General features: G+C 50.8%; 3 protein-coding genes across 4 annotated transcripts in view; 1 reads left to right on the forward strand and 2 right to left on the reverse strand.

Moving 5' to 3' along the window:
* Window positions 1-1,202: 1,202 nt before the first annotated feature.
* Tax1bp3 (Tax1 binding protein 3) lies at window positions 1,203-6,317 on the reverse strand. Its single transcript, XM_005349606.2, has 4 exons — window positions 6,219-6,317; window positions 3,095-3,214; window positions 2,682-2,759; window positions 1,203-2,196 (listed from the first exon to the last, which is right to left on the reverse strand). The coding sequence occupies exons 1-4, from the start codon at window positions 6,255-6,257 to the stop codon at window positions 2,059-2,061; spliced, it is 375 nt and encodes a 124-aa protein (XP_005349663.1). The 5' UTR covers window positions 6,258-6,317; the 3' UTR covers window positions 1,203-2,058.
* Window positions 6,318-6,531: 214 nt separating this feature from the next.
* Emc6 (ER membrane protein complex subunit 6) lies at window positions 6,532-8,053 on the forward strand. Of its 2 annotated transcripts, none has more exons than XM_005349608.3 (2): window positions 6,532-6,706; window positions 6,810-8,053. In XM_005349608.3, the coding sequence occupies exon 2, from the start codon at window positions 6,859-6,861 to the stop codon at window positions 7,189-7,191; it is 333 nt and encodes a 110-aa protein (XP_005349665.1). In that variant the 5' UTR covers window positions 6,532-6,706; window positions 6,810-6,858; the 3' UTR covers window positions 7,192-8,053. The 2 variants fall into 2 exon arrangements, with proteins under 2 accessions (XP_005349665.1, XP_005349666.1); XM_005349609.3 differs by having other exon boundaries at window positions 6,556-6,623.
* A 3,305-nt stretch (window positions 8,054-11,358) lies between these two features.
* P2rx5 (purinergic receptor P2X 5) overlaps window positions 11,359-20,664 on the reverse strand; it is a 12,691-nt gene continuing 3,385 nt past the window's right edge. Inside the window, exons 2-13 of the mRNA XM_005349610.2 lie at window positions 19,833-19,983; window positions 19,253-19,324; window positions 18,650-18,725; window positions 18,465-18,561; window positions 18,226-18,306; window positions 17,884-18,022; window positions 17,360-17,493; window positions 17,002-17,095; window positions 16,818-16,883; window positions 14,051-14,133; window positions 13,205-13,372; window positions 11,359-12,882 (exon numbers count right to left, since the gene is read on the reverse strand). Coding sequence (XP_005349667.1) covers window positions 12,864-12,882; window positions 13,205-13,372; window positions 14,051-14,133; window positions 16,818-16,883; window positions 17,002-17,095; window positions 17,360-17,493; window positions 17,884-18,022; window positions 18,226-18,306; window positions 18,465-18,561; window positions 18,650-18,725; window positions 19,253-19,324; window positions 19,833-19,983 — 1,180 coding nt within the window. The 3' untranslated portion in view covers window positions 11,359-12,863. The remainder of the gene's footprint in view (window positions 12,883-13,204; window positions 13,373-14,050; window positions 14,134-16,817; window positions 16,884-17,001; window positions 17,096-17,359; window positions 17,494-17,883; window positions 18,023-18,225; window positions 18,307-18,464; window positions 18,562-18,649; window positions 18,726-19,252; window positions 19,325-19,832; window positions 19,984-20,664) is intronic.

Raw genomic sequence — 20,664 nt, forward strand, 5'->3', positions numbered from 1 at the left:
TGATACTGGATCGGGGAAGCCCTCTCGGGTTCAAAATGCCTGCCCAACCAGAGTCAGGTAGGTTTGTTTCACAGTGACTTATCTACCAGAACCAAGGTCTCATCAGCATGGGACATCAGGCTGTGGATGTCAGCAGGGGTTGCTGGGTTGAGGGTGGGGCACAAAGCAGGGGTGGTGAAGATCTTACTCTGTAGGCTGAACCATCTCTAAAGTCCTATTTCCTAGAATCAGAATTGCAGCCTGGTCAAGCCCATAGCTCTCCTATAGGAGGCTAAGGCAAGAAGAACACAAGGTCATGGTCAGCTTGAACACAGCAAGAAGACGGTCTCAGGGTAAGGGAGGGATATAGCTCACTGGCAGAAGGCCTGCCTAGTGTACAGGCTTGAGACCCTGGGTTAACAGTACCAGAAAAAGAAAAAAAAAGTGTTATTGGGTGCTACACTTTAAAAAGAGATTTTAAATGCTGGACTTTTTCTTTAGGAGTGCTATGACTACAAACCCAGGACTCTGAGCATGTCAGACAGGTGCTCCATTGTTGACCTACACCTCCAGCCTTCTGAGCTTTCCTTTCCACTTTCTGATTGGCAGGGATAGGCAAGCCCCTAAGTGGCATCTGCCTAGAGTTCCCAACTCGCCATCTAGTCAGCTTGCTCCTGCAAATATCCGGGGTTTTGGGCTGGAGAGATGGCTCAGCGTTTAAGAGCATTGCCTGCTTTTCATAAGGTCCTGAGTTCAATTCCCAGCAACCACATAGTGGCTCACAACCATCTGAAATGAGATCTGATGCCCTCTTAGGGCCTGCAGGCAGACACACAGACAGAATATTGTATACATAATAAATAAATAAATCTGGGTTTTCCCATAAACCCGAGTTCCCTCTCGAGTGGGAACTGAAGGTAGGCTGCACAAGAGGCAGATGAGGGTTTCATAGTGACACCTCTGAGAAAATACACTGAAGACTTCCCACAACTGCCATGAAAGTGCTTCCAGGCATTTCCACAAATGTGGTCTGCACACCACAGCGTGTTCCCAGTGAGGCTTCTATGATACCACCAGAAATATGTTTCCCAGGAAAGTAGGCCTAGGAGGAGTTGTGCTTTTCTCAGAACAGCAAGGGACAGGCTAGCCATCCTTAAAACCAAAGCACTTGTTTCATTCCACCCTCCAAGACTCCTGCCCACCGTCTCAGCAGAAACCCCTAGGAAACTTGCAGCATTGTTTATTGGGCACAAATGTTGAGCATGGGGTAGCATCATACTGCCTCATTTCCATAGTAACCAGCTGGCTTAGTCACATGCTACAAGTTGCTGCTTCCAGGTGTGTGAATTAGTAAGCTAAATCCAAAAGGAGAATTGAATTGGCTTTTCCAAACAGTAAGATAAAAACACTTTGTATCAAAGTCGTCACTTTAAAAAATACAAAAGCTAAACCCACAGGTGTAGAGAAAAAAAAATGGCAATCCTGAGAGCTGCCCTGAAATGTCAGTCTTGAAACTTGTATAAGTTGTTTAAGCAGGCAGATCCTGGAGAGGCCAGCACCCGCTAGGGAAGTGAAGGTAGTGGGAGCCTGCCCTCTTCCATCTAGGTGGCCTTCATACAGTCTCTGACACATTTGGGTCCAGCTCCAGGCTGGGCCCCATGACTGGGGAAGCATGGAAAGAGGCACTGAGGAAGGACAGGGCCAAGCCCTTCAGCCAGAAAAAATGGGGAAACATGGCCCTGCCTTGCATTTCCAAGCTTTGGCAGCTCTCAGAAGGTGTTTCCTGACTGCCCAGCCCCTGCTGTGGCCAAGTAGTAGGTCTCAGGCTCAGCCTACGGTCACTTTAGACTGGATACTACTCCAAGCCCTCATTTCCAATCCTCAGCCTCCAAGACAGAGAGCTGGTCCATGGCCTCAGACTGGGGTTGAGGAGTAGGAAGGTTGGTTTGGACCTTGGGATCAGCTGTTACCCCTCAGAGCTGGGGCCCAGCACACAGCAGAAGCCAGAACGAGATACAGAGCGTGGATGTGTTGTCACTACAAAAAGGTTGATGGGTACAGGTCAAGACTGACTGAGTGCTAAGACAGCATGGACTGCTGTACCGCCTTCTGCAGAGACTGTCGCGTCACCAGCAGCCGCACCACCTCCTCCGAGCGTTTGGTGAGCCGCTTCCGAGCCTGGTCATGAGTGACCATGGTCATGTCCCAGCCGTTCACCTGGCCCAAGGAGAGAACACAGGCTACCTCAGCTCTTCACCCTCTAGAACAGTGGTTCTTTGCCTGTAGGTCGCAACCCCCTTGAGGGTTGCCTAAGACTGTAATGCATATCACATATGTATATCATGATTCATAACAGCAAAATTAAAGTTATGAAGTAGCAACAAAAATAATTGTATGGTTGGGGTCACTACAACATGGGGAGCTGTATTAAAGAGTCACAGCATTGGGAAGGTTGAGAACCACTGCTGTAGAATCTGAAAGCAGGGTTTTGAGGGGTCCAAGCTACTCAGGCCGGCCCACAAGCTAATATCTCATTACATAGTGGTACACAGAGCAACCAGCTTCTTTAGGGGCAATAACAACATGGCTTCAGAAACCCATCTCAACGAGTTGTTCCTCTGGGAAGCTAGGTTAGCCCTCAACCCCAAGTGCTTCAGCCCCTCACCCCCAAACCTTGTTTTCCTCCTTTGGGACAACTGTACCTGCATGATCTTGTCTCCAATCTGCAGCCCAGCGATTTCAGCAGGGCCTCCCTCAGACACTCGTGTGACATAAATGCCCTGCAAAGAAGCAACCCAGGTAAAGCCCTATGGTCAGTGGATTGGCCCTTTACCCATGGAGCCCAGAAATTCCTCTGTCCCCATGCCCACCTTTCCCACCAATGCATTCAGCTGGCATGGACTGTGCCATGACAGCCAGGTGGCCAGTGTAGCTGCCCCTGGGATGTTCCAGCCTGCTGATGGCCACTTCCTGCTCCTCCAGGTGTCTCAGCATGCCTTCTACTTAATCCCACCATATCATTTAGGATTGACTAAGAAAAAACAGTCTGCTCTTTCCACACAGGCTCAGGAAGAAAAATCTGCCACCTCAGGCTTCTGGGACCCTAGTCTCTCACCTTGTCTGTTTTATCTTCTGAGAAGGGATTCTGGGAAGGGTCCTGGTCGATCCCACCTCCAATACTGAAGCCCAGGATTAAGTTCTCACCTTGACGCAACTTATGAATTTCAACTCTTTGCTGGTAAAAGAAAAAGCAAGTTGTTGAGGGTAAAGGGTAGGGGGGTGGAGAAAGATCTGATCTCTGCTCCCAAGAGCAACCTCAGGCTGCTGGTCAGCTTAGAACTATGCCAAGGGGTTGGGGTTAAGGGCCCTTTGCAGAAATCCAGCTGGTCACCTGTCTGGGAGGTTGGTGATTGGGTCTAACCCCTACATACAGCCCTTTGCCTGCAACTTTCCCTACCCATTTTCCATCCTTATTCAATAATGTATTATGGACCCATCCTGGCCTAAGAAATGGGGTACTGTGACAGCTATAGGGAAGACACCCATATTTCTGGGGAGAGGACCACCCAGAACAGGAAAGATAACCCTGAGAATACAGGTGCCTGCTGTAATTCAGATTGGCTGATTGCTGAGCAATCCCTACAGAGATTATGAAAGCCAGGAGGTGCATGGGAGAAGTAGGGAAGAAACTTGCACAGAAGAGACGAGAAGAGCTCCCTGGACAATGAGTCTGGTGTTCACAGCGCAGGACACAGGACTAGGAGGTGAGATGGGATGAAGGATGACGGTGGGGTGTAGCCCTGGTCATATCATCTCCCCAAACCTTGGGTCCTGTTCTTCAGTGTAAGGGACAGTATTCTAAGGCTTCTCAGCATGCTCTGGGGTTGGGGTCTCTAACTGTGTGGGCTCCTTTGAGAGCCCTCAGAAAGCATCCTTCAGCTACCAGAGGTTACCTCCAAAGTTGAAGGGGTCACTCAGGAGGCAGAGGCAGGGGGATCTCTGTGAGTCTGAGGCCAGTAAGATCTACAAGAGCTAGGTCTAGGACAGGCTCCACAGCTACAGAGAAACCCTGTCTCAAAAACACCGAACACCAAAACAAAAAAAGATGTAGGCATAACTTTCTAGACTTGAAAAGGCTTCAACAAAGGAAGGATCATTTGCACCCAGCCTTAAGAAATGATAGTGCACCACCTGACCTTGATCTTGAACCTACTGGAGTTCAGAAAGGAGATAGGGCAAGGCATTGATGCTACAATGATCACTGGAGTGGGTTGGGTACGGAGGCCTGAAGGCATGAGCTACTTAGATGTGACGATCCACAGACATGGACTGACCATCCAGCCATCTAAATTAGTGGCTCTCAACCTGTGGGTCATGACCCCTGTGGGGCCAACAACGCTTTCACAGTCACCTAAGACCATCAGAAAACACAGGTATTTACATTACAATTCATAACGGGAGCAAGATCACAATTAGGAAATAGCAAGGAAAACAGTTTCATGGTTGGGGTCACCACATCATGAGGAACTGTATTAAAGGGCTGCAGCATTAGGAAGGTTGAGAAGCAGTCGAGATGAACAGAACCATTACTCAGTAGGGGACCCAGGTAGAGTGCAGTGTAGTTGGGAGTGTCAGGAGCCACCTGCTGACATCACTTGGGGCCAGAGTTCAGGGGAGGGGACAAAATGACTGTAACAGAATCAGGGTGTGAACTATACGTGAGAGGGCAAGACTGGAGGAAAGCATCTCCACCCCGTGAGCAATCAAGACTAGGGACAGGGGCCAGATCTGCCTGCTTACGCTCAGGCATGCACCTGGCACCAGGACACGACTGTGGCCTTACAGCTTAAATAAGGACCTGACTGGCCTGCCCAGAGGAAGAGGAAGAAGAAACACGATGCCTAAGGCCCATTCACCTGGGGCCTCCTGCCCAAAAGTGTAAGCTGCTCCAGACCTATTCTCATGCACGGCCACCAGCAAGGTCCAAAAGGCGACAAGGCCCTGTGACTGACTTACACGGGAGAAGTCAGGCAGCAGAGTGGCTCTCCCTAGGCCCTCACCTGCACCCTCTCTTTTCCAGATGAGTCAAGCCTGGACACCTTTCTGGAGCAGCTAGAGATCCTAGAAGTGGTGTGAAAACCAGGAAGCTGTCCACTGGCCCAGCAGTGTTTCCTTCTAGCCAGGCCTGAGCTGGGGCTCTAAGCTCACCCACTCATGCCACCTTCATCAGTGGCTTCATTGCCCCCACCCTCTTGACTTTGGGCGCTCTCCAGCACACCCGTCTAACACGGCCCGTCCCAGCCCTACAGCTCCAGAGCATATTGACTCACACCTGTGACTCCAACACCTGGAAGGCTAAAGAGAGTGCTGCCAGAAGTTCAAGGCCAGCAAGGGCCTAAAAGTGAGGCGGGGGCTGGAGCTCCGAGGAGGTTCAGCATACCCACTTCTGCCTCAGGGCTGGACTGCAGACTCCCTCAGACAGGGACCTTGGTGTTTAGATCTACACCCCTACCCCTTCTTCCCTTTGCCTAGTCAAACGCAACTGGTGTTCAAAACAAACCCAGAAAAGGCGACCCTGTTAAGAAAGGTCTACAAAGTCAAGTATCACACACACACAGGAACACGCACTTTGAACCAAGGGGCTGAGTATCCTGTAAAGTTCAGAAAACCAAGTTTAGCTATCAAGGAGGTCGGTCCCCAGAGCAAGGCCGGATGAGAAGGGGGGAAGGGGCTGTTAGGACAAACTCTGGCCAGTCCCACCCCCTAAATCTCCTACGGCTAGGCAACGGCGGCAGTGAGCCTGCTGGAGCAGAGGAAACGCTTCCTCATTCCAAAGGCTGCGACTCACTCACTCTCGGACGTCGGCGCCCGCCCCCCGCGGCCGCCCAGCTGGGAACACGGAGGCCCAGGGCAGGGGAGTTTTCTAACACTCCCATGGACCAGCCTTTCTCCTCCGTCCTCCCGGTCGGCGCCTGCCAAAAGGTATTCGCCCTGCGGCGGCAATGCCCGGGATCTGACCTCTGCTCTGGGTCTCGGGCGGTTCTTAGATCCCAGCCACCTCGCCTGGCCAGGGAAGGCTGCAGCACTGTTAAACAGAAACGGCAACTGGAACTCTGGCCACCGGAATGCACGCAGGAGCCCCGGGTCCTATGCTTTCTCCGCCTGTCTAGATGTCAGTTTTGCCGCTCTGCAAAATGGGGTGAGCCAAGAGGAGAAGGAGCCCGCGCGAGCGCACTCACCACTACGGCGGTGACAGGCTGGCCCGGGACGTAGGACATTTCGACTCAAATGTGAGAAGCCGACAGCGCCCGGTGAGACCCGCAGCGAGAATGCCCACGGCCGCGCCCTCCCTGGTTAACAAAGGGCAGCCCTGCTCGGCCCGCCCCCTCATGAATACTTAATAAGTCTCCAGCCAATCACCAGCTGGAGCGCTGCTCGGCTTTCGGGAGTCCCGGGACTTGGGTGCAGAAGTGGGGCGGGAGGGGGAGAGAGCCCGAGGCGCAAGCGTGGAAGGGCGGGGCGGAGTTAGTGCGCATGCGCAACCTGAGCCCTCCCAGCAGCCTCCAGCGCAAGATGGCGGCGTGAGGCTCTCCGTAGTTTCCTGTGTGAGGGAACACGAGGGACTGTGTGCCGCCGTGTTCCAGGTAACTCGGCGAGCCTTTCGGGCTTGTGCGGATGTGCCGCCGTCCCAGGTCGGCTCGAGCCTCAGCCTCGGCGTCCCGTGGAGGTCAGAGGCCTAGGCGCGGTGTCGGAGCTCCCAGGGGAAGAAGGCGCCGTGCGCCCAACTCGCTGGCCTTCGGGCGCCACTTGTAACTTGGTTTTCTCCGCAGTTCCGCGTTGAGTCCGCGAGAAGGCAGAAGCGGAGCCCCGGCGGGTGCAATGGCCGCGGTGGTGGCCAAACGGGAAGGGCCGCCGTTCATCAGCGAGGCAGCCGTGCGAGGCAACGCCGCGGTCCTCGATTACTGCCGGACCTCAGTGTCAGCGCTGTCGGGGGCCACAGCCGGCATCCTCGGCCTCACCGGCCTCTACGGCTTCATCTTCTACCTGCTCGCGTCCGTCCTGCTCTCTCTGCTCCTGATTCTCAAAGCGGGAAGGCGGTGGAACAAGTATTTTAAGTCAAGAAGACCTCTCTTTACAGGAGGCCTCATCGGAGGCCTCTTCACCTACGTCCTCTTCTGGACCTTCCTCTATGGCATGGTGCACGTCTACTGAAATGAAGGCAAGGGTGACTTTAAAAAAAAAAGGAAGATTGGCAGGACTCTTGCCAGCAATTAACACCGTGTAGACTTATTTAGTTTTTAAATTGTTTGAATTCGCTGCTTGTTCTGTACTGTTATAATTTATATCTGAAGACAGCCTGTAATATTCTTCAGATTAAATGAAGTGTGACACCTTGTCGTCGAGTTCTTTCCTGCCTTGATGTTTACCCACACTTTGAAGTCGCCAAGATTTGCTCCCTGGAGAGCAGGCACTAGGCCATAGCCTGTAATTTTCTTGGATTTGCACCTAGTAGATCCAGAGGGACCTCTAGGGCTTACAGGAGAGAACATAACGTTAACATCTTAAAGACTGTTGGCAGTTCGTGTTATTAAGCGTTCTCTATGTGTGGGCATTATACTGTGTACTTCCTGCACGGGCTATGTTTTAATCCTAGCAATAACTCTGTGGAGATGTTGCTGTTAAATTCCTGTTGATGCAGAACCTGAGGCTCAGAGAGGTTAGATGTCTCTGCCTGTGGTGGCTCATCTGGGAAGAGGCAGAGCCATAATCCAGTTACAAGTCTGTTTGCTTGTACCGTATTGGGTGAAAGTATCGTTCTAGCGTCTCTTCCCACTAACCACTGCTTTCGGGTATGAAATGAAATCAGTTAAGTTCAGTTACCTGGTTGTGTCTAGTTATCTTTCTTATCAGAAAAAAAATGCAAGCTATTTTTTTCTAAAATGTGTCCTACGGCAATTAAATAGGTTATTTGGACATTTAATCAAATGAATCTGTTGCAAGTGTAATGCCTCTGAGTATATGTTCATTCGTAACCCTTCCTTTTGAAGGAAAATTTTAGAATGAAATACATGTTTCACTGAAAAAAATATAATTGTGTTAGACTTGTAATGAGCATGTTGCACGTGGAATTTATAGTATAACTGGGGAGATTGGCAGTATCCGGTTTTACTGACTATAAAAGATGCCACGAAAGAATACCCAGAAGCACTACGTCTGGCTTGGAAATGAAGTCAAGGAAGACTTGAAGAAATAATGTGTCTGACACTGAACGGGTAAACAGCAACTGAATAAAATAAGGGGAAGGGCTGCTTTGAGAAGAGAGCATGTAGCAGAGCCGCAAGGCAGGAAGGATGTGGCCTTTTATTAGACCATGAGGTAGTCCTGACCAGATCACAGAAGTCGGCCTTAATGCCATGAGCATCTAGGGGAAGTTCGGAAATTTTAGGAATGTGAATTGGCTTTTAGTTTTAAGAAAAGGATATGAAAGATTGAATTCAAAACCTCTTTCCCAGACTGTAGATGGTCTATGTTCACTCTGTAATGCCCCAGGCACACAGCCCTGAATCCTGGTTTGGGTTCTGGGCCACATGCTTGCATCTCATGCCAAGAAGCTGAGGTCACAGTTTTACCTTCCTGTCCCAGAGAGCCCTCTTCTGAAGATCCTGATGTGCATGTTTGTAGAGGAAGGGCTCAGCTCATTCCTGATGGATTCCTACTTGATTTAGTGATTTTCCTGCTATTGAGCAGTAAATGTATTGCAAATGTTTAAAACTGAAATTCATTTCCTATTCATTTTGAGAAGATTTAATACTCATGGGGCAAAGGGAAAGTTGATTTCAAATACTTGCCAGCATTTATCCAATGAGAAGTACTAGTTTTATCAGTCTTCCTAGTCTTTTATAAATTTTTATTCTTAATGTAGGTATATTTGTCTGCATGTTAGTGGGCATGTGCTCACGAGTGCAGATGCAGCAAGTGCTCTTAGCCGCTGAGCCATCTCCTTTCTTGTCTTTTAGCATCTGTTCAAGAGTCTCCTTGGGGCGGGTAAGATGGCTCAGCAGATAAAGGTGTCTGCTGCCAGGCCTGAGGACCTGAGGTCAGGCTTCAGGACAGACTGACCTTCACAAGCACACTGAGGTGCATGCACACCTACACACACACAAATAAATGTAATTTTAAAATTTATTCTCATGCTTTGATTTAAATCTCTTTGCATGCATGATAACAAGGAATGTAATACATTTGTTATTATTGCTTGTGTCTGCCTCTTTTTGTCTAATCTTACATCTTTTCCCCTACATGGGATAACCATGAAGGGGGAAAAAAAAGAGGGACACATTTAAAATTGATGCCTTTTATTTTAGAAGTGTCCAAAAGTACATGTCATACAGGTCCCAAAAAATGCCTGCCACCTTGGCCCATTTGACTTTTTATCCTCGTTGAAGGGAAGAGCAGCCCTCTGAGGAGAGCTTGTCCCTTGTGGGGAAGACTAAGGGGATCCCTGTTCAGATCCCAAAGATGCTGTGATTAGGGACTGTGGTCCCCAGCTCAAGCACCTGGGACAAGGCATGTTCCACCTTTATGATGGCCTCCCCAACTGATGGAGGACAAAAAGGCAGCTATGACCCTAGCACAGCAGCTTGTGATTTCTTGACTGACCCATGTCACATTGATAGCACCCAGTATATCAGCTGGCCCACATCATGGTGTTCCCAAAGGGTATGAAATAACTTTTAGGACAATCCTAGATGGACCAATTTGGGCTAGGGACTGACATACAATTTATCAGATCCTAGAAGATCAGAACAAAAGCAGACTCATGGGCAATGGCTGTAGCCAATAATCCAAGCAGTGCCCAGAAAGAAAAAGTGTTTCCCCAAAGGGTGGGAGTTAAGTTCCTGACTCACTTCCTGAGTTAGAAGCCTCATTCCACCTGTGGAGGCTATAATGGGAGGATCATGCGTTTGCGGCAAGTCCGGGCTACAGAGGAAGACCCTGGGAGGTTTTGGTTGCTTAGTTTTTGTTGTTTTGTATTTAATTTAGGCAACTGGCTTCCATAGATGAATGAGCTGTATTATATCAATGTTATGCAGAAGGCAAGAAGTTAGGGGAAAGAGGGGCACAAGGCAGCTTTGGCAGAGTGAGCATCCCTGTGATAAGTTTTAATAAGATCCCTGGTCTTTCTAAGTTTGAGCCTCCTAAAACAATCCAAGGGTCGACCTAGCTAAGTTTGCTAGCCCAGAAGGAACAGGTTAACAACAGATTTGTCAGGCAGTGGAGTGTAATGGAGACCAACAGATTAAAAGAACACAACGATCATGATCACGGCAGTGACAACCTTTCAGGTTGTTTTCCACATCAAAGCACCTGGGATTCCCTTTCTTCCCTGTCATGTGGCAGGTGGCTCCTAACCTTTCGGATTTAAACTGTCACTCCCTTGAGTACACTACTCAGGCTGCTCCAGGTTAAAACTTCCCCTGATTAGCTCTTGACAAATGTGACCACATCATGGTTAAGATTCAGACGGGAAGCATGTAAGGGCAGTGGCCGTGTGTGTTGCTCACCAGTGTCAGGGTTTAGTCCGATGCCTGACAAGAACAGGACACATGAGCTCAGTACTTACTGACAAAAACTAGTAAAAGGGGGGCTGGAGAGATGGCTCAGAGGTTAAGAGCACTGCCTGCTCTTCCAGAGGTCCTGAGTTCAATTCCCAGCACCCACATGGTGGCTCACAACCATCTGTAATGAGCTCTGGTGCCCTCTTCTGGCTTGCAGGCATACACACAGACAGAATATTGTATACATATAGAAAGTGAGTTGTCTAACTGTCCCCAGGCCATTTCAAAGCAGTAGGAAGAAGAGCCAGGCCAAGCTGCACAGTCATGACCTTTGACCCTCTTGTTTGTTCCTGAACATAAAAATGACATGCTGGGTTTGCTTTAACAAGGAAGTCAGCTGCCTAAATGGATCGGCCAGGCTTTCACCTTCAGGAAGCAGCATGGCTTGGTGACATCCCCAGACAGCCAAAGGTGTCCGAGCTGCTTCCCCTTGAAGGGGTTCTGCTCTGGACACGGCTCCCTTCTGCCCCAGTAGCAACAACTCCCCTCCACCCCATTTTTTTTTCTTTTTACTTATTTTTGGTTTTTCCAGACAGCCTGTCTCCATAGCCCTGGCTGCCCTGGAACTCATTCTGTAGACCAGGCTGGCCTCAACTCAGAGATCTGCCTGCTCTGCCTCTCCAGTGCTAGGATTACAGGCATGCTCCACTACACCAGGCTAAAAACAATTTTTTAATTTATTTTACGTCATATATATAGGTATTTTGTTTGCATGTATGTCTGTGCACCAGGAGAATTACAGGAGATTGTGAGCCCTTATATGAGTGCTGGAAATTGAACCTGGGTTTTCTGAAAGAGCCATCCTTCAGCCCTCCACCCTTTTTAGGAGGGGACACCACTATCTATTGCCCACGCTGAAATTCTGAGCTCAGGTGACCCACCCCCATGTGCTGGGTCTGCAGGCCTACAGCACCTCACTCAGCTATCAGGCCCCTGCTGATTACCGCCTGCATGGGCCCAGTGGAAGGATGTTTACTGTCCCTGGCTTATGGTGGAGATGCTTTCCGGAGATGCATTTTTGTCAGGCTCTCTGCAGAGCGGGTGCTGGTCCATGGACTGCACTTTGAGCTCCATAGAATGAAATGCAGTGGGGACGGAACAGGACACACGGATCAGGGACAACCTTTCAGAAAGTCCTCATTTATCTCTTTAGCACTTCAAGGCTGAGCTTCTGAGAGCAGGAAATCAATCGGGGACTTCCAGGAATGCCCCCAGCCCTCCCCCTCAAAAAAAACACACAGCCAGAGCTAAATTACACAGGCAAGTCCATCTCTCACCTGGGCAAGCTGATTTCCCAGAGCTACCCTAGCTACGGGTGGGGGCTAGAACGGCTAGTGGCTCGCCTGCCTTCCCTGCCGGAATCTCACCCAGAAGCCCCTGGAGTTTGTTCTTCCCTTAAGTTTTTCCCAGGTGCCTCCTCGGCCACCCTTAAATTTTACACTCGGGGGTGGAGCTAAATGTCCCCTGGATGTCATCCAACAGCTTTTCTGAGCAGCCATCATTCTCGACCATTCTCTGCCGAGACTTGTCGGGAGCCTTGGCTAGAGGCTGGAGGAAGGCCAGGCTGGCTGGGCTGGCTGAAGTCTCTGGAGAGAGTTCCATGTGAGCCCTGGGGCCTGGTCAGCATCTCGTTTAAGCCTCTCAAACAGGAATAAAGTACAGCGTGCACCCGTAGATGCCTGAATGAATAAATGACTGTCCCGCTGGGTTCAGAGATGGGGCATGTAAACATTCTAACACTGAAGCCCCTGGCCTGCCCCTTTCCTGGGGGCCTGCCCCAGGGCCTCCTGTCTGCATCTGAGCCAACAGGAGGCTCCCCTCCACACAACAAAAAACCCTGGAGTTGAGAAGTCTGTTCCCAGAAGCCCCTTCCTGAGCAGGCACCAAGATGCCTCTTCCCAGTTCAGAGCTGTGGTCTGTCCTGGCCCCATCATCTTTGAATTTGTTCTCTGCCAAGCGTTCTGGCTACGTCTTCACTGTTTGCAAGAGCTGTGGCTGCTTCAGGATAGCTTTCTCCTGGAGCCAGCCTTGGAGGAGGGGTGCGCACCGAAGGCAGAGAGAGGGCCGGCAGAAACTCTGCAGCATGGCCTTTCTGGGGCAGCATACACGGCAGGCGGTCGCAGCCTCTCTCTCTCTCTCTGGCAGTGAGCAGGCAGGCACAGCCCAAGAGAAAGAACCCCTGTCCTCACTGCAGCTCAGATGCTTGACGATGTTCACGCTGAGGGCTGGAAAGCACGGGATCTCCCACAGCAATAGGAGGCTGTGCTAGACAAGCAAGGTGGACCTGCAGGTAAGGGGCTTAGGTGGGTGAGCAGCTAGTGACAGCTCAGGGAGCTGCTAGACTTAGGGTCTCTCAGTCTGGTCCCCCTGCTGCAGCCCTCAGCTTCCACCTTTCTCTCCTTACCAGCTCCATCCCAGGGAATTTCTCACCCTGCCCTGACCTAGCTCCCAACAGAAGGAGAAGGCTACCCCAACCTTAGGAAGGCTGAAACTGGGGGCTGAGAGAAAGTCCATCCTATGCCCGGGAACACCCTCTGAAGCCAGCCAACCCCAAGTAGCCCCTCTACAGAAGCCAGTCCCCAGCCAGCTGTCCCACAGTCCCTCACCTGGCAGGCTCAAAGAGCTCCTGGCAGTTGCTATTATGCTTCCTGCTATTCTGGACCAGCTCTTGGGGATGCTCATCCTGCTGACCCCCTTCTGGTGGCTTGTCCTCTGGCAGTTCCTGCTCAATCTCGTTGGCTTCGAGCTCCACACTGGCTTCCTCCTCCTGACCCCTGGGTAAGAACGTGGCCGCCACCTTCTTAGAGCACTGACAGAGAATTGCACACCCAGCTGGGCCACTCTTTCCTCCAGCAGAGCAGCCTGTGGCCAGGTGGACCCGTACCAGCTGGGTTCGTTCAGGCTGCATCTGAGCAACCCAAACAAATCACACAGGTCCGCGCAGCACCCACAGTCCAGATTGCTGGGGCTGAGGAAGCACATGCTGCCTGACCCAATTCCTCATTCTGGTCCCAGTTCTTCCTAAATGCCTTCTCCAAGGGCAAGGCCAGGACCACTTTCCCTTCCTGTCATCCCAGACCCAGCACCCTCCCATGCTGTGTTCTGTGTTCCAACACTAAGTGCACATACACACACATGCACACATATCTTCCTCCATCTGTCCTGGACCAAGTCCTTTTGTATAAGCCAGTGTTCCCATCTCACAGATGAGGAAACTGAGGCTCAAGGAGTCATGGAGCTTGTCTAAAATCACCCAGTAAGATAGATCCTGTAAATTTATCTTCTGCCATGAGACCTGCAGACATCTTCCCCAGGTCTTATGAATCAAGTCTGGTCTTATGAAGCAGTACACATACCATGGCACCTATACACCCCAACCCAGGACCAGCCAGATGAGGCTCCAGGCAGGGGCTGGGGTGCTCCTTGGAACTGGGGGATAAAGGTTAGCTTACTTCACTTTCTCAAACTTCTTGTCTCGGTAAAACTCGCTCTTTCTGATGAGGTAGATAAGCACCAGGTCACAGAAGAAAGCCCCCTGCAAAAGAGTTCCAAGCTTTGACTCAGAATCCTAGCTTCATAATCTTGGAGCCTGCAACAACTCAGGAGCAGGGTACCACCTGAACATAAAGAAACATCCCAGGCCAGGCAGTGGTGGCACATGCCTTTAATCCCAGCACTTAGGAGGCAGAGCTGCAGAGACAGGCAGATCTTTGTGAGTTCGAGGCCAGCCTGGTCTACAAAAGCTAGTTCCAGAGCAGACTCCAAAGCTACAGAGAAACCCTGTCTTGAAAAACCAAAAAAAAAAAAAAAAAAAAAAAAAAAAAGAAACATCCCAGAAAGGGGTGATGTCCAGGGGCAAAAAGCCGCTCCATGGTAGACACAGGTGTGCCTCCTGTGCCCAAGAGCACCTTACTGCCCTGCTAAGAATCTATCACTGGCCAGATTTGCACTGGGGTGCCAGGAAGATGTGGACCACAGAGACCCAGGGACTCCCTGTGCTGCAGGAGACAAGTGGATTCTGATATAGAGCCATCAGCCCTATAATGGAAACAGGATTGGGAGCAGGTGAAGAGCAGCGTTCACTCAGCCTGGATCGCTGAACTAGAGGCCTGGAATTGCATTGCAAAGGGAAAGGCAGGCTTGTCATCACTAGGAAATGCTCAGGGCCTATGGGGGAAGAGCAAAAGGTGTTTCCGGTGAGAACCAGCGTGTCTGAGAATGCTTTGGAGACATTGGTCCTGGTCCTTTGCGGGGAGGCATGAGAGTGGCAGTTGTGCTCATTTGAAAAGAGCCCTGATAGCCGGTGTAAGATGGACCGGCAGGGCTGGGCGGTGGTGGCGCACGCCTTTAATCCCAGCACTTGGGAGGCAGAGGCAGGCAGATCTCTGTGAGTTCGAGACCAGCCTGGTCTACAAGAGCTAGTTCCAGGACAGGCTCCAAAACCACAGAGAAACCCTGTCTCGAAAAACCAAAAAAAAAAAAAAAAAAAAAAAAAAAAAAAAAAAAAAAAGATGGACCGGCAGGCATCTTAGCCTTGATAACAGTTGTGATGGACTAATCACCCCTGAACACAGATCAGAGCACGTTGTATGTAATGCCAGTCTGCTCCAGCAGAGGGCGACTCTACCTATGGAGCAGGGATAGAGGTGTTCCTGAAGGCAGAGGAGGCCCTTAGTAGAGAGTGCCCATCTTCCTGTCTTCCCTAGACTCCAGAAATGTCATTTATCAATTCTTCATTCTTACTTCTTCCCTCGCCCTTCACCACCACCTTCCATAATACTGTGGGATAACTTTTCTGTACGCTGTGTATTTGTGTTGCTCTCGTTGGTAGATAACAAAAGCTGAGTTGGCCTATAGCCAGGCAGAATACAGCTAGGGAGGAAAGCCAAACAGAGATAAAGAGCAGAGAAGGACAGAGTCGAAGGGACACCAGCCAGCTGCCCAAAGACCAAGATGCCAGCAGATCAGTAGCACCACGGACATGTGGCAATACACTGATCAATAGAAATGGGTTAATTTAAATGTAAAAGCCAGTTAGGAATAAGCCTGAACTATAGGCCAAACATTCTGTAATTAATATTAAGCCTCTGAGTGATTGCTTAGAAGTGGCTATGGGTCAGGGTGGGACAGAGAACCCTCCATTGACACAGTGCACCCTTGCCTTCACTTCACAGCTGTGTCCCCAGACTTCAGAATTTACCTACATTGGATGAGCGCTATACCTGCACACAGTGAGGCATCCCTAAGGAAGACTGCTTGAATCCAAAACACTCCACTTGGGGACCACTGTTTTGTTTTGTTTTGTTTTTCGAGACTGTGTTTCTCTGTGTAGCCCTGGCTATCCTAGAACTCACTCAGCAGACCAGGCTGGCCTCAAACTCAGAGATCCGCCTGCCTCTGCCTCCTGAGTGCTGGGATTAAAGGTGTGTGCCACCACCGCCCATTGTTAGGGATTACTCTTAGTCCCTTGTCAAGACAGGCTTCCCAGTCTCAATGCAAAGTCTATCCCGGGTCCTGACAGAATCTTCTAGTAGCTGCTTGGGCTGCCTAGGCCGGGGAGAGAAGCGGCCTCTGGCAGTCTTGGCAGGGAACTGGCTGTGTTGGCATGAGCTCCCAACGTGGACTCCTACAACGCCCACATTTAACCTCTTCCCAGACGTGCCAAGGGTATGACGGGCATCTGCAGGAAGCCCTTCCCTGAACTCTAGCCATTTCCTACTATGGGTGGCTAAACGCCCACCCCAAAGGATTACAAGACTATCTACACTGCCTCTCATCCTCTCAAATGCAGGTTCTCAAACGGAGACCATTTTTGAGCAACACAGCTTGGGAAGGTCCCACCAGTGAATGAAGATTAGGGATCCACTTAAACAAATTGCACAGGACACCCCAAAAGCAAAGAAGCCCCTGCCCCCGAATGTCAACACTGCTCAAATTGGCATAGCCTAATCGGTTTCCCATTACCAGTACTGGAGATGGAGATTTTTAGACCCAGAATCCCAAAGCTTCCAGCCTGCACTGGACTGGAGGGCAATCGACCTGTGGCACACTCCACTCAAGCTCACAGTCAGAGCTACAGGCAGTCAGTGTCCCCTGGGGGAGCTGGCAGCATGTAAAATCACCCTTGTTCCTGTAACCTCACAGGCCTCCTGTGTGCTGGGCTCAGCATGCTCTACCTCCCTTTCCCCAGGAAGCCAGCAATGCAGGGGAGGTACTCACAGCACCCATGAGTGCCAGCCCAGAACCTATGTTGATGACGGTAGGGATGATGCTGAATTTTCCCGCCTATGGAACAGAAACAGCCAGGTGAGCACGGCAGGGTGGACAGCTGGATCCCAGGGCCACTCCAACCTCCCTGGCCCAGCAGCCACCAGGCACTGGAATGGGAAGCAGATCTGCGTACCTTACCGTTGACGATTACGTCAAAGCGGATGCCATAGGCTTTCATCAGGTCACGGAACTCTACCCCGTTAGGGTCACGGTAATACCTGGCGAACCTGGGGAGACAGGGCCCAGGGGACGCTCATATGCCTGTACCTTTTCTCCATTGCAGCACAAAGTGTCTGGAATTCTCTGCATTCCAGGGTCCTAGAGCAACTTTAGGAAGGTGCCCAGACCTGCTCACTGAGGCATACACAAAAGACAAAGCTTTCCCAGTATGCTCAGTGCCAACAAGGACCGCAAGAACACTGGTGAATTTGACCCAGCAGAGGATACAGAAGAGAGTCAAGGTCACCAGGTAGCACAAAAACAGCAGTTACCTGAAGTTGTACCCAGAGGAGATGGATTTGGTGTGCTTGTTGTCCAGACGGTTGAAATAATAGCGTGGGTTGCATTTAGAGGCAGCTTTATCGAGGTCACAGTCCCATTCGATATGGATTCCTATCACACCACCCTTGATACAAGAAACAGGGTGAATGCTAGAGTTGCCTGTGGGTGGACAGAAGTCACAGGGCAGCCCTTTATGAGAGTCAGACAAGTGGGCCGGAGGTCAGCTAGCTGGACTGGCCTGACCACACTTTACACACAAATCAACATGCGTCCATGGGGATCCTTTCAACTCTTTCTGCTGACATTCTAGAGTCAGAGAACCCAGCAGGTGCCAGGTCAGCCCCACCCAACCACCCATCCCCACTGAGTGCCTGATAAAGCCAGGCCATTTGTCACAAACAGTTCTGGAAATAGTGAGCTCCTGAGGACAAGTGACCTAATGTCCCTCCACCCTCACCTTCTCTCTGCAGAGCCCAGGTCCCCAGGGAGAGCTCCCTGACCACACACCACACACCTTCAGAGCTATATCCTGGAAGTCGGCCCCTGCCCAGCGGACAATGGACCCCAGTCGGAAGATGGGACAGTAGAGGTTCTTGGAGCTGAAGTGACAGGTTTTCAGGAAGTCTTTGTTGTTTGTTTCTAGCACATTGGCTCTAAGAGGAAGCCGTGACAGGAGGGTGACATGTTCTGCTGCTGGGCCTGACCCAGGAGGCAATGGGCCCTTTGCCAGACGTGATCTCTTCCCCGGCATGTACCTTATTCCCCTCAAGAACAGAGACCACCACAAGCAGAGAAAAGGACACCCCAGGGAGGGCCCTCAGCCCACCTTTCCGCCCAATAACCAAGTCCCACCTACTTGGAGAAGTTGAACTTGGGGAAGCGAATGAAGTTCTTTATGAAAATGGTGAAGCCTTCAGCATCCTTCAGGAGGGGATCCCTGAAAACCAGGCCAGGGTATCCTGAGCGGGAGACCTGCCCCTGCTCTCTAGGACTCCCCTAGACCTATGGAGTAGGTAGGCCTCTGGCCTCGGGTGGGACCCACTGTGTAAGACTGCGTAGGCAACTCCTCTGGGACCACAGGCCATGGCCACTCACGTTGGCATGGACATCGTCTCCACTGGGCACCAAGCGAAGATCTCACAGGTACCCTGGGTAGAGTTCCCCACCCGTAGACAGCGACCAGTTTTCAGCCCTGCAGGGGAGGGACAGGGACAATGCCATGGACCTTCCTGTCCAGGTTTCTTTGCCCTGCTCCAGCCCCAGCCACACCAGGCCCTCACCATGTCCAGCGACAACAGGCTCCCCAGCACGGCAGTCAGTGTCCTCAGAACACTCGCCGTCAGGAATGCCTTCACGCTGCAAGGAAAGACAAGGATCTGCGAGGAGCCTAGGACTGGGTCCCATCAGAGATAGAAGAGGGCTCCTTCCCCAGCCTGAGACCCTTTGAAAATCTGTTTCTCGGGCTGACACAGTGGCTCCGTGGGTAAAAATATCTACCATGAAAGCCTGGCAGTCTGTTTAGTGCCTGGAAACCATGGGGAAAGGAGATAGCCAGCTCTGACCTCCACACACATGCCGTGGCATGCACACATTCACACATGCACACACACACATGCACATACACACATGCACACACATGCACATACACACATGCACATACACACATGCACACATGCACATGCAAGCAGGCACTAATTATGAAAGAAAATGTAAATCTTTAAAAAATTAAGAAAACCCATCTCTCCCCCCCAAACCACATGGTATCATTCAGTATTTATACAGCTTCTTGCCACTCTTGGAGCAAACCAAGCCCCTGTTTCAGGAGGATTGTCACCACAGCTGGGGGCTTTCCAACCCTCCCCAACACACATGCCAAATCAAACCTCAGCACAGATGCCCTGCCGCTGGTTAGGAGTCACGATCAGGTTGGTGACCACGAAGAAAACGTTCTCCCCCTGAGGAGCCAGACAGAGTTTTGAGGAATTTCCTCCTGGCCTTCCGGGGAAGAGTCGTGGGTCTCTGCATGGGGTTGGGAACAATGGGGACCACAAAACTGGTGGTCACTGTCCATCTGTCTGGTGATCCCACACTTTCCGAGTGGCTATCTTTTCTTGGGTAACTTACAGCTTCTCAAACCCCAAGCACATTCACCCTATAATTCTGTCCCGACCTCAGCCTGGTTCTATCTACACAGGGCAGCTATGAACAGGTTGGGGAGCTATTCTTGGGACCCTGTGCCAGGTCATTCTGGGTCCCATGTGGTCCCTCCCATCAGACACTGAGATCACTGAGAACAAGAGAAGCCAAGCCTGCCTGGTGCAGAAAAGGAAGCAGGGACCGCGTGGGGAAACAGACCTAGACAGGGTTTCTCCTGAGCAGGAGAAACAATTGAGGGAGTTGCCCGGGTACTTCCTATGTGACCCGCCCCACCTCACTAGCCCAGGACCCAGGTAGAGATCTGACCTGAGATGGAATGACAAAGTCAGCTACATCCCAGAGCCGTTCTCCGAGCATAGTGGTATTGGTATAGGCCACACCCTTGACTTTGGTTACCACAGCACTCTGCAGGGAAGTGTCAATATCCTGGTAACTCTTCTTTATCAGAAACACCCATCTGTAGACATATGACCAACAGGTAGGCTTCAGTCACAGGGCTGCGCAGGCCCAGGCTGGAATGAGAACCATAGTAAGTCCTAGGCTGGTGGGAGTGAGAGAGAGCTCAGGGTTCACCTGTCCCACGAGCATGCGTTACTGTAATCAGGATGCTAAAGTAGGAAGATAGACAGTTGAAGGGCATTCTGGCCTACAGGATCAGACACTCTCTTTTAAATAAAATCCGAGGTTGGAGACTTGGTTTAGCGGTTAAAGCACTTGCTGCTCTTGCAGACGATCCCTTTCCCATTCCAGGCACCCATTCGGTAGCTCACAACCATCTGTAACTACAGTCCCAGTGCTGACCTCCTCAAGGACAGGGGCCAGGCACACATATGGTGCACAGACATACATGCAAGAAAACATTTGTACACATAAAATAATAAAATTAGTAACTCTAAAAAAGAAGAAATTGCCAGGTGTGGAGGCATACACCTTTAATTCCAGCACTTGGGAGGCAGAGGCAGGCAGATGTCTGAGTTCCAGGCCAGCCTGGTCTACGGAGTGAGTTTCAGGACAGCCAGGGCTACACAGAGAAACTGTCTCAAAAGAAGAAGAAGAAGAAGAAGAAAGAAGAAGAAGAAGAAGAAGAAGAAGAAGAAGAAGAAGAAGAAGAAGAAGAAGAAGAAGAAGAAGAAGAAGA

This window comes from Microtus ochrogaster, chromosome 7 (genome assembly GCF_000317375.1).
Source record: "Microtus ochrogaster isolate Prairie Vole_2 chromosome 7, MicOch1.0, whole genome shotgun sequence".
NCBI classification, from domain to species: Eukaryota; Metazoa; Chordata; class Mammalia; order Rodentia; family Cricetidae; genus Microtus; species Microtus ochrogaster.

Bases quoted from the DNA above. Each gene is read 5' to 3' on its own strand.
- Tax1bp3 (XM_005349606.2), bottom strand. From the start codon at position 6,257: ATGTCCTACGTCCCGGGCCAGCCTGTCACCGCCGTAGTG. The intron at 3,215-6,218 runs GTGAGTGCGCTC...TTCTTTTACCAG, and splicing joins AGCCTGTCACCGCCGTAGTG to CAAAGAGTTGAAATTCATAA. The intron at 2,760-3,094 runs GTGAGAGACTAG...GCTTCTTTGCAG, and splicing joins CAGAAGATAAAACAGACAAG to GGCATTTATGTCACACGAGT.
- Emc6 (XM_005349608.3), top strand. From the start codon at position 6,859: ATGGCCGCGGTGGTGGCCAAACGGGAAGGGCCGCCGTTCATCAGCGAG.